This window comes from Besnoitia besnoiti (assembly GCF_002563875.1).
Source record: "Besnoitia besnoiti strain Bb-Ger1 chromosome Unknown contig00014, whole genome shotgun sequence".
NCBI lineage: Eukaryota > Apicomplexa > Conoidasida > Eucoccidiorida > Sarcocystidae > Besnoitia > Besnoitia besnoiti.
This window is the reverse complement of record NW_021703916.1, coordinates 217,024-229,247: the sequence shown is the minus strand read 5'-3', so window position 1 is coordinate 229,247 and position 12,224 is coordinate 217,024. Positions and strand designations below refer to the sequence as shown.

The window sequence follows — 12,224 nt, the reverse complement described above, 5'->3', positions numbered from 1 at the left end:
CCACGGCAGCGCGCTCCTCTCTATCCAGCCTTCTTGACCGCAGTTCCAGCGTAGACCTGTGGACTGCACGTGGCAGCACACGATAGTCCGACATCCAGCCCTAAACCCCGAGATCTTTTGATGAGCAGCGACGCTTGCGGGCTGCTGCTGCAGGCGTCTGCGCAAGAGGTGCGTCGGGTGTCTCGCCGTCGGGAACAGCCCGCGCCAAAGTTTTGCGTCAGGTCTTGCTCTTCATTTCCGCGTTCCGTGAGCGAGCAGCCCGAGATACCACGCGGGCTGCCGTCGGCTCGCTAGCGCTCCCGAACTATGTGAAACGCAGTGCTGCGCGAGACGTCGACCCAAGCGAGCACGATGCCAGGAGAACGGGGCGCCGCCGGCGTTTTCGCCTGGTGTCTACCCTATTGTCCAAAGATTTATGGATTTTGCCCTGGCGGCAGGCCTTGGGGCAGTCGGGAGTTTTCGTGTCCCGGTTAACGGATAGTTCGCCAAACGGCGACTCGCTGTGCGACTGGCACGACATTCCTTGTAGGTTTTCTTCGATGCGCCATTGCACCCGCCTGACGGGTGATTCCCTAGCCGCCTTCAGCTCTGCAAGCTGAGACGAATTTCTTTGAGTCTGCGCGCACACAGCGCTTTGACACCATGCTCTGCTGGTTCCAACTGGCTTCGAGAGGCGCTTTCTCGCGGGCGTTTCCCTCGCCTTTTTTTCGATCGTGCATGGATGAACTGGCGTGACGTTTTCGATGCGCTGTTTGCGTGCGTTGAACATGCTCGCGGTTTGCGCTGTTGCTGGCGAGGAGAAATGGAAGGCTGCTCGAGCCAGATTGCTGTGTTCCTTCAGCAGCGTGTCTTTTTAAGCCAAACACAGGATAACGTCTGTAGGTTTAGGGGTTCACGGCATCGACTCTACTTCTTCGAAATAAAAATGGAAACGGAGTGCTGGAGAGGGTGACGTCGCCCCGGTGTCTTCGTCTTTTCTCGACTGCCCGCCTCCTCGTCCTCGCTTTCAGTGACTCAGACCCCGGTTTTTCGGAGTTGGAGACTGTCTTCTCGTGCGAAATACATCCTTCGCACTGAGATAGACTTCCACGAGGAGCAAAGGACCAAAGTCGGGACGCCACTCTGGTTTCATCGACGCCTCTTGCAGTTCTGCCTCGCGCCTGCGCGGAGTTCATCGCAGAGGGGGGGAGCTGTCTTCCTCCCTCCACGACCCTGTTCCACCGCTGCGCGTTTCTTCTCTCGCGGCGATTTCCGTCGTTTTTTCCGCGATCTTTTCGCCCCTTTTCCGCTCTCGTGTGCTTCTCTGCTGTGTCTTCCGCTCGGCCGACCGCAGACTCCGCCCTCCTCTCGTTTTGCTGAGACGGCTCAAAGGAGGAAGTAGTAGCGCCCATTCCACACAGACTCATCTCGCAGGCGGCGCTTTGAGATCCTCTGGGCACACAGCGAGCCACGCAGCTTCTCCTTCTCGGCGGTTTTGCCTTCATTTCCAGCCGCTTGCCGGCGATTCTCCCTCCCAAGACGAGGACACTGGGGAGACTCTCTTGCCTCTCCAGTTTTCCTCCGCAGCGAAAGGCCAGTTGGACGGTTGACTCGGGCAAACGACACGAGTCCACGCGACCCTGACGACGTAAGCGGGGACCTTGGATTCGTGCATTCTCACCCCGCTCCTCTGCGTGCATGGGAGGCCTGTCTACACTCGCCGTTCCATCCCTGTAGTTTGACTCTGCGCAAAACACGGTCTTTCCTGGGCTTTCTCCGGCCTGCACAGCAGCAGACTCCACAAGCGCCACGCCCCTCCTTTTCCTCGCGCAGCGCAGCGTGTCCCCTATCCAGCTGCGAGCGACTCTGCTGCCGTCTAGCCACTCTTGCAAACCCCAAACCCTCGCACTTTGCGGCCTTGTCGCGGCTCCCTACCCGTCGGCGCGTCTGCAGTCCCGCCTCTGTCCCGCCTGCTGACGCACCCCGCGCTCCAGACTGGCTCTCTCTGCGGCGTGCCTCTCCACCAAGAGAGAAGAAATGCAGTTCGTTCTTCGCTCTCCTCTCCTCTGCGCGTGTGCCGTCTGTGTTCAACGAGGTCTTCCGCACACGCTCCAGCGCGCGCGGGCTGTTGTCACTTCTCTCCGACGCTGAGTGTCTCTGATCTCGCTTGCGCTGCGCGTTTCTGCAGGTCTCCGCAGCGCGCTGCCAGGCTTCGGCAGCGCTGCATCCATCAGGCGGTACCTTTTCAGATACCTGCATGTATATCTGATTGCTGGAGGCCTTGTACTCGTCGTCGGCCTGCGGCCTGGCTGCCATCCTCTTCCTCTTCCTCCTCCTCCAGGCACTGTCGGCGTCGACTCTGGGGGCAGTGTTCGCTCCGCGCCGTGACTCTCGCCCGCGGCGCGTTGTCTCCGCGTCTTGTTCGAGGACCAGTCCGCTTTTCCGCTTTTCGCGGCGAATCTTCTTTTCGGCGTGCTCCTTTGATCGCCGCCGCTCTGCAGCTGGGAAGATGCCTTCAGGGACGACGCACCGCAGAGGCCATCCCCTCCTCCAGCCCTTCACGGCGCCGTCGTCTTCTTTCTACTCTTCTTCGGGCGACTCCGACGGGCAGTGCGCGCCTGCGGGCGAGCGGGGCGTGGCGACGGGCGCACCCTACCTGAGCAGTCGCTCCGCGACCAAGCTTTCTGCCTCCTACCAGCCGTCCTCCGCCGGCTACGCGGCGGCGTTCGAGGCCGCCTTCCCCGCCTCCGCCGAGTCGCGGCTCTACTCGCTGCACGCCGCCGCCGCACACCGTGCGGGGGGGGGAGGGGGGGGGGCGGCGTCGTCGCCGCGGGAGCGCGCCGACGATGGCGCGTTTGCCTCGTCCTCCGCGGCGGCCTTCACCCCGTTCCTGCCGCGGCGGGCAGCCTCGCCGCCGGAGACTTGCTCCTCCGCGGAGAGTGTCTTCCTGCTGCATGCCACGCACAACTCGCTGAACGCGGGCGCGTCGCCCGCGCGGCGCGGCGAGGCGGAGGAAGAAGAGGAGGACGAGGAGGCGGCGTCGCTGCATCCGCACTCTCTCGACGTGGCGCATCTGAAGCGGGTCGTGAGCCGCATCGAGCGAGATGACACAGTCAAGCGCCAGCAGATTCGTGAGCAGCAGACACTGCTGCAGAAGCAAGAAAACCTCTTGCTGCAGCAGGAGCGACAACTTGTCGAGCGCGAGGAGGAGATTCAGCGGCTGTCTCGCGAGCTCGCGCAGCTTAAAGTCGAGGCAAGCGAACGCAAGACGCTGGCTGAGGAGGCGCGCGCCGCCTGGGTCGCCGCGACCCGCTCGCTCCAGGCCTTCAAAGCCAAAGTCCGCAACGGCGAAGAGACGCACCGCATCGTCCAGGATGTCCTCTCCGACGCGGAGAAGAAAGAGACGCTCCTGCTCGAGAAAATCGCCCAACTCGAGAAGCAGTGCGCCAGTACGCGCGACCGCGCGCAGGGGACATATGGAGACGGGCGGCCGCTGGACGCGCGAGCCGAGGAGAGGCACCTCGCGAGCGCCGAAGCGAGGGAGGAAGCTTCCTTACCCGCCGCGGACGCGCAGCCTGCTCCGAGGAGAGAAACAGAGCGCGCACAAGTGGGCCGCCGTCAAGAATCGGCGAAACGCCTCCTGGCGCTTCTTAAAGAGGCGACGCAAAGGAGGGATGCCAGACAGGGCGACGAGACGCAGAGAGCTGCTTCGCCGTCAGGTGCTCACCAGCAGGAAGCCGTGAGAGACTTGCTCGCCTCAGATCCCGCACTCGCAGACGAAGAAGAAGTCCTCGACTTTCTGTTTCAGAGTCTGCGCCGCGAGACCCTGCAGGTTCGGCTGTACGTACAGCAGCGCCACGCGCTGCGGGCGGCGGAGAAGGGCGAGGGAGCAGAGGACGCGTTTTCAGATTCGTTTTTCGAGGCCGATCCGGAGTCGCAGGTCCTCTGGACGGAGGAGGCCTACGAGAAGCTCCGATCGCACCACGTCCCGAAGGACGTCCTCTTTCTTCTTCTCTCGGCTGCGCGCGCACCGACGCTGCACCGGGTTCTCCATGCGGCTCTCGAGGAAGGCAACACGCGATGGCTGGCGCTGCTCAAGGAGGCAGTCGTCGCGCAGTTCCTTCACCGGCGTCTGCTGTCGCCTCAGGAGCTTTCGCGCGGTCCCGCGGGGTCTCTTTCTCTGTCTCCTCTCGCCGCTGTCTCCGCGCCGGCGTCGTCTCCCGGCGTCTCCGCCGGCGACGGCCTGCGAGCGGAGCCCGACGCCGCGGAGCGCCGCGGAGACACATCGCCAGGGGAGGCCGAAGCGGCGTACAGGCGAGAGGGTGAGCGCGGCCGCGACCGCAGAGGGACTGCGGCGAGCGACCCCCCGCAGCAGGCATTCCCCTCGCCTGTGTCAGGTCCCTCCGTCGCTGCCGCTTACCCCAAGCACCACCCCCTCCTCTCGCTCCTACGCAGCTCGCGCGGCAGCCAGGCGTCGCTATCGTGGCTGTCGCAGTCGCTGCTCGCGGGCGGCTCTCTCTTGCTGGCGGACGCGCCTGCGGCTTCCGCGGATCGTCGCGGCGGAGACTTGCGCGCGGCGCTCGCGACCGGCGCAGGCAGCCTCGTGGACGAGGAGGGAAACAGCGCGCTGCACTGGGCCTGCAAGCGGAATGCGCCGGAGGTCATCGCGCGCTTCAACTTGCTCGCGCTGCCGACCCTGTCGATCTTCGCGAAAAACGCAAACGGCGAGACTCCCGCGGACCTCGTGCCCCCGCTCCTGCCCGCCGCCGAGGAGAAGGAAAAAGTACCCGGCGCCGCCATCGCCGCCGCACAGAAACTCATCAAACTCTGGAGACCTGTCGTCTTTGAAATCGCAAACAAGGTGAGAGCCCAACGCGTGGAGACGCAAAACGAACCGACGGGGGGTGAGGGGGTGGGGGGTGGAGCGGAGAGAGGAGACAAAGGGAGGGAAGAAGCGCGACGGACATCTGCGGCTTGCTGCTCACGCGCTCGAGCCGCGCGTTTCGGAAAGCATTTCGTGTTCGTCCCTTCCCTTCGCGGGTTGTGGGTTCATCTGCGTCTGAGTTTCCGCTCCGAAACCGTTTAAAACTTCCCAGAGGCTCCCGGATTAGTCAAGCTTTAGGGCGCCGCCGTCCTGCGAGCTGATTTATTCCCGCGATGCGTCGCGTCGGGCAAGAGATCGCAAGTTTCTGCGGGTTTTTCGCTTTTTATCAGGCGAGCGCGAGCTACCGCAACCACGAGAACGAGGCCGCGTACTGTACGTACAGCGAAGCGTTCAAGCTGCAGAATCTCCTCCTGCAGACGCACCGGCACCTGGAGCGCCTCGGGCGCCCCACTCTCGCCTCGACAGTTTCACTAGTCGAAAATACCGCGAAACTGGCATTCAATAAGGCAAGAACCTCACGGGGGGGGGGGGGGGAACGCGTGAATTGCGAGGAAGCAACAACGCTCAAGCCGTTGGACACGCTTACGCAACGCTAGACGTCTCTCGAACCGTTGAGAAACTTTAACAGGCGCCATGGGTGCAGAGTTGAAAGGGCGTTTCGGTCACCCGCACGACTTCTCTCTTTAAACGCTAGACCCTAATTCCTGATCCGGAAACAGAGCTCCCAGCTGGAAACAGGGCCCAGAGCCCTATAAGGCAGAGGAGACACTCCCCGACAGCGCAGGGCAGCTCGTATGTCTCCAAGACAGATGCGTGCGGCTTGTTTGTGAGCCGCGACACACTGCTGTGTCGGCGTGTGTATTTGGCCTCTCGTGGATCGAGATTTGCGGCGGATTTTCTTTTTTTCAGGCGAGAAGCGCTTTGCGACTCGGCATGTGGCAGGAGGCGGTTCAGTGCGCATGCGATTGCTCGGCTTTGATGCCGTCGTATCGCGGCGCCTACGACACTGCGGCGGAGGTAAGCGAAGAGGAGAGACTTCAGATCTCCGACTTTGCTGCGCGACTCCTCCTCCGTTGCTGGTAGGCCCCCGCCCGCCCGCGCTCCCCGGGGTCTTTTTTTCGCCGTCTTCTCGCTGCGCCGGCGGATGGGCGCTGCGCCGCGGGGTTGGCGGCTCACCGCTCTGCGCGTCTGCATTGTGCGTCGTGTCTGTCAGGCCTCGGAGCTCCTGCTCGACTGGGAGAGCGCCGTCGCGGCGATGACGCAGATGAAGCAGCGCTGCAGCGCCTCCTTCACCCTCGTGGATCGCCTCAGGTGCGTCTACTGCGCCGAGTAGAAGTCCCGCACTCTCGTCTGCAGACGGGCACACAGCGCTGGAGAGAAAGAGAGGGCGAGGGCGCTGCACACTTCCGCCGCTTGGAAGGTCCGCCTGCGAAGGGCAGCTCGTGTCCTCGCGTCTCTGGAGGTGGCTGCGCCGCGCCGTTTTCTTCGTCTTTAGCAGCGAAGTCCTACTTGTAATGAATGCAGTTCGACTCTGTGGAAACTCCGTCGCTTCGCAGTAGAAGCAGCCTCCCGCCTCTGTGCCATACGATGTGCTCGCTCGGAGCTACGCGAGGCTTGCGCGCGTCCACTACAGAGCATTCAAAAGGTGATCTCTTCTTCGGCTCGTCTCACAAAGTATCCTTGTTGTCCGCGTTTTTCACCGTTTTCTTCGTTCTCCGTTGCCGCGCAGTGTTTCCTAGAGAGTGCACGCGAGCGCCTCGTCTCGCAGCGCCAGGAGTTTCGAGATGAGCGTGAAGGGCGCTTCATCCTAAACCCTGAAGTCCCTCCCGCTTTTTTGTCTGCAGGAAGGAGCGACTCGAGGCGCAGCTGAAGGCCTCGGCCTTCCAGGTGCTGGGCGTCGAGAAGGGCGCCTCTGCCGCGGAAATCAACCGAGTGAGGGAGGCAAAGGGGAGGGGAGAAGCGGCAGCAGAGACTCAAAGGGAGAAAAAAGAACGAAAAAATCGACGCTCCACCAAACGGCAACAAGATAGGCGCACACATACATACACACATATACATGCACACACATATACATACATGTATACATACATATATACATAAATATACAGACATATACATACATACATACATACATACAATCACGTGTAGACGTATACACATATACACATAAATATATATGTGCATGTACGTAGTTCTTTTTTGAGTAGGAACTCAGAGAAGCAAAAGAGAACAAAAACTGAGAAGCGGACTAGGGAGCATTCCGCAGAAGATCGTTTCGAGTAATTTTACGTGAAACGGCTGAAACGCTTCTCTCTGTGCGTTGTTTGGATGCGGCGGATGTTTCTGGGGCGGTCGGGGGGTGCCCTCTCCAGCGCTAGCGCAGGTTGAGGAGTCTGTACATACCGCGGCTCAGCGCGAGTTTTTGTTTTTTCTTCGTTTTTTCAGGCGTTTCGCAAATGGAGTATCCGCTTTCACCCCGATAAGTCCTCCGGCCTGCGTCCGGATCTGCGGGTGCGAAACGAGAATTTTTTCAAAAGGTGAGGAGACTAGAGAGCGACCGGGGGGGGAAGAGGCGGAGGGGACAGGGAGAAGGGAGTTTTGCGTCTGTTTTCTTTCGCAGTCAGTCGTCGACTCGTTTGCCTCTAGAATTGAACGCACCGAGTCGACCTCGCGCTGTTAGCTCCCAGTCGACGCCCGCCGCGGTACCTAAACGCGACATTCAGAGTTTGGGGTTGGAGCCAAGAAAGAACGAGACAGTGAGGGCGAGCGCGGGAAATCGAGGCGACAGAAGCCTCGCATGAAGCACGACAAACACGACACCAGAGAAATGAATGAAAAGTACTAGACCGTTTCCGCATCGAGTCTGTTTGGCATCCTTGAAAGGCAAACAATGGCGTGTTTGTTTTCCGCAGGCTGAACGAAGCGCGTCTCGCACTGCTGGATCGTGAGCGCTGCGCAGTCCACATGCGCCTGCCGCACCAGCCGCTCTACGAGCATCCAGGGGAGATCCCCGATGTGGCTTCTTCAAAAGGGAAGACTTCTGAGGCGCCCCGGCGCGAGGCCTGCGACGCATCGCCCTCGAAGCGAGAAGCCGCGTCGCCCTCGGCATTCTCGCGATCCGCGACCTTCCCTGCGGCCTCCAAGAAACCGGCACCTGCCTCGTCCTCTTCCTCGCCTTCTTCGTCTTCCTCGTCTTCCTCTTCTTCTTCTCCGTCTTCGTGTGTGTCTTCTGGATTCCAGTCGCTGTCTCTGCTGGAGCTGGAGCGGCAGCGGTCGACGCTGGTGCGTTCGCTGTCGAGTTTGGCGAGTCAGCGCAGCGCCGTCGAGGCGGAGCTGGTGGAGGAGGAGAAGCGCCGCACGGGGGACGAGGCCCCCCAGACGTGGCTCGCGAGCAGGTACCACCGCGAAGAGGAGATTCGCAAGCTAAAGAACCAAGAAAGCGTCAAGCGCGAGCGCCTTGCCGCTGTCCTTCGCGAAATCCAAAACAAAAACGGCACACCCCCAGGCGAGGAGACCGAGCCCGCCGCGAGGAAGCACGACTCACCAGATGCGGGCGACGCGAACGCAGGACGCGCGCATCCGCCCTCGCAGCGAGAGAGTGAAAAACGGCTGTTTGGCGACGAAGAGACGACCCCGCTGGGAGCGGAGGGAGAGGGAGAGACACCGCCCCCGTCCTCCGCGCGCAACGCAGCGGATGAACTCGAAAACGAAGCCGCAGGCCGCAGGGCGACTCACGCTGCGGCTGCGCCGCGATCGCCGTCGCCCGTTTCCTCCTCCTTCTCCTCTGCGGAGACCTCGTTTTCGAGCTTCGCGTCCTTCTCAAAAAGCGCCGGCTTCCGCCGCAGCGCGTTCCGCGTCGAGGAAGACCTCGAGGAAGGCGACAGCGCGCACAAAGAGCGCGAGAGTGAAGACGAGGAAGAAGAAAGCGAAGAAGAAGAAGAGGGAGAGGGAGAGGGAGAGGGAGAAGAAGAGGAGGTGGACTTTTCTTCAGAGTCAGGAGAAAACGACTGGAAGGCTCTGGCAGGCGAGGCGACAGGAGGAGGCCTCGACGCGGGCGGCGTTGCCTCCGAGCGCCCGGGCTCGGCGAACCGGCCGCGCGAAGTCCCCCCAGAGGAGAAGGGCGCCGAGAAGGAACGAAGGAAGCGCGAGCGCGAAGACGACGCACTCTTTGGTTTCTCGCCGTCGCGCGGCTCCGCAGACAGGGCGTGTGTGAGGTTGCCGCTTTTCGGAGATCCGATGCCGAGGAGTTCCGCGACGCGCGACGCGCCGGAGGACGCCTCCACCTCGTTCGTCGCGGCGTCCTCGCAGCCGTCGCCGGCGCGCGCAGCGTTTGCGCGGTCTTCTTCGCCTCCAGCTTCGCTCGCTGCGCAGGAGAAGAGGCAGCCTGTCGCGTCTCCCTCTTCCTCGTCGTTCTCATCGCCTGGCGCCTCCGCGCCGCAGACGCCTTCCACGTCACAAGTCGATGCGAAAGGCGGCGGCCCGCGCAGTCCCCAAACCGCGCGCGGCTCCGAGCAGACGCTGACGCGCGAAAGCAACGGCGGGACGATGAGCAGCGCGACAGAGGAGACTGAGACCAGAAAGAGGGAGAAGGAGGAATCGGCCGCGAAGAAGGACAGCAAAGAGAAGGAGCGCGCGCGACCCGACACGGCTCGGCGCTTCTTCGCCGCGCCGGAGGATCTTCTGCGCGAGCGACGTGGCGACGGCGAGAGGAGAAAACTCGCGCCTCCTCCGCCGCTGTCACAGACCTTCATTCCCGTGTTGAACAAATCCGAGGCGCGCGACAAGAAGTCAAAAAGCACCTTCTCAGCGCTCTCCTCTGCGTCTTTCCAGACACGCAGCGCCTCCTCCGCCGCGTCGGTGTCCTCTGCGGCCGCCGCCCCGACGCCCCCCGAGAAAAGTCAAACCAGAAACCTCCTCTCCCCTCCCTCCTCTTCGTCTGCTTCCTCTTCTTCTGCTTCCTCTTTCATCTCTTCTTCTGCGTCGGTAGTCTCGCCTGCAGCCGCTGCGAAGGCAGATCCGCGCGCAGCTGCGCCTCCAGTTTTTCTCTTCCGGATGCCCACCCGCGGAGGAGCGGGTGTGGAGTCGGCTGCGTGCGCGGAGCCGAGGGAGAGCGAGGAGTTGAGAAAGCCGCAGATGACTCACGCCGAGGCTCGACGCGCGAAAGAAGCAGAGGCAGGCGGGCCAGAGGAGGCTGCGGCGTCTCGGGGAGAGGCCGCGACGCAGGGCGGCGACCACGCAGAGGACGAAGGCGCGCCGCGCCTCGCGGCGCACGCGGCGTTTGAGACGAACGAAGAATCGTCGCTGTTCCCTGCGTCGCCTCCCGCAGACACTCGCCAGGCTGGCAGCACGACGACGGCGTCTCCGCCCGGCGCCTCTCGCGCCGTAGCTACCGCGCCGTCGCCGGCGTCTCTTCAGTTTCCGTCCTTCTCTGCTTCCCCAGCGCCCGCGAGTTCGCCGTCGCCGTCCGCCACTGGGAAAGCGTCGGCGCGGCGGCGGCGCGCCGAGGCGGCGCCGGGGCTGGCTGCCTCTGCGCCCGCGCTTGCGAGTTCGAGGGGGTCACGCCGAGAAGAAGACGTCCCGGAGTGCAGTCGGCTGCACGAGCTGCTGCTGGAGCAGCAGCGCGAGGAAGAAGAGGAGGTGCAGGAGGGAGAGGAGGCGCGCCTTGGGGCGCGAGGGGCGGATGCCGCCTTCCGCCTGCTGGCTCAGGAGGGGACGGAGGAGCCCGAAGGCCTCTCTTCTTCCTTCTTCTCGCCGCGCGACCCCAAGTTGACGCCGTCGCCTGCCAGACACAGCAGCACGCGCCTCTCCCTCTCGCCGGCTGCGGCGCATGCGCCGGGCGCGGGTCAGCGCCAGGAGGGGGCGAGGGGCTGCGAAGAGCGAGAGAGCGAACTGCCTTCGCCGCTCGCGAGAGCCGCAGCGTTCATCTTCATCCCCCAAGCTGACCACGCCGCGTCCGCGCCCCCGCGCGCCTGCGCCGCAACTGGCTCGCCCCCCGTGTTGTCGCCCTGCGCGAAGAAGGACGGAGAGAAGGAGGAAGGAGAGTGGGAGGGCGGTGAGTGGGGGAGAGGGGCCTGCGTGAAGAAGGGCGATCTCTCTGCCGCAGCCTCGTCGCCCGCGCCTCGCATCCTACCCGCGTTTTCAGATGCATGCGCCGCTGCCGTGGCGTCGCCGTCGCACACGGCGTCGGGCTCGCCGCCGACGCGCAGCGCAGCTGCGCGCGAGGAGAGACTCAAAAGACCTGAAAAACGCCTCTGGATGGGAAGAGAAGGCGAGCGCCTCCCGACGACGTCCACGCGCCAGCCGGCGGGTGGGAAAGGCCGCGAGGCGGTCTCCTCTGCTGCGCGGAGCTCGTTTTCTGCAGAAGTTGCAGGAAAAGGCGCGGTGCCTCGCGTGTCTAGCGAGTTCGCCGAAGACGCGCGCGGCGGCCGCCGCGCAGGAGGAGCCGCGGAGAGAGAAGACTCGCACAGGAGGCGCGAGACGATGCAGGGCGCGGCGGACGCAAGCGAAGACGAGGAGTTCTACGGCCAGTTCTTCTCTCCTCACCAAGAAGAAATCGTTCGCGAGTTCCTCGCCGAGAAGGAGTGAAAGAAGGCCGCGGGAGACGCACGGAGCAGAAAAAGAGACGGCGCGACGTTTTCGGCGACGACGCGATCGAAGACGCAGACGGGGCAAGCGACATACGAACGCAGACTGACAGACTGGCATCGAGGAGCGCGCGCAGAGGGAGAGCGTTGGCGGCTAAGCGTCGACCGAAGACGCGAGTTTTAGGGTTCCTGCGACGTCGAGAGGCCGCAGAGGGAGCGCGTGAACCGGGGAGAGGAACGAGGGAGGGAGGATGAAAACTTTCGCAGGTAGAAGGAGTCACCTGAGAAAAAAAACGGAGAAGAGACTGTGAGGAAGAATGAAGAAAAACCAGCCTGAGAAGAATCGATTCACTGCGGCTAGAAATCCGCAGGCCCTCACGTAGGAAAAGATGACATCAGATGACATATGCAGGTGGAAACAATGAACGGAAATTGAGAAAACACTGCTTTTCCAGAATTTGAGAAGCGACTATTTTTCTTGAACTTCTCGTATCGCCTTTTTCCGCGCCCCAACAGGACTTTCAGCTCTCGATTTTTTGCTGAATCCGTGCAGAGACACTTCCTTTTATCTTGTCTGAGCGAGTTCGCCTCGCCTCTGCCATTGATTTTCGGATGCTTTCCACGCCACCCTTTATCTTGGTATCCATTCTCCCGAATCTCCCCTCTCGAGTCTCTCTCTTCTCTTTTCGTCTCTCGTGACTCCCCGGCTCGCCTCTTCTTCGGCTTCGCTTCGCTGAATGCACCGCTTTGTGGCCTTTCTTTTTTCGTTTCCCTGT

General features: G+C 62.5%; 1 protein-coding gene across 1 annotated transcript; it reads left to right on the top strand.

Annotated features, from left to right (window-relative positions):
• Nucleotides 1-2,488: 2,488 nt before the first annotated feature.
• On the top strand, nt 2,489-11,449 carry BESB_025110 (DnaJ domain-containing protein; the record flags this gene model as incomplete). Its single annotated transcript, XM_029361199.1, has 7 exons — nt 2,489-4,840; nt 5,194-5,337; nt 5,774-5,881; nt 6,078-6,175; nt 6,709-6,796; nt 7,310-7,401; nt 7,777-11,449. 7 exons carry the CDS (start codon nt 2,489-2,491, stop codon nt 11,447-11,449), a joined length of 6,555 nt encoding a protein of 2,184 aa, XP_029215554.1.
• Between the last annotated feature and the right edge of the window lie 775 nt (nt 11,450-12,224).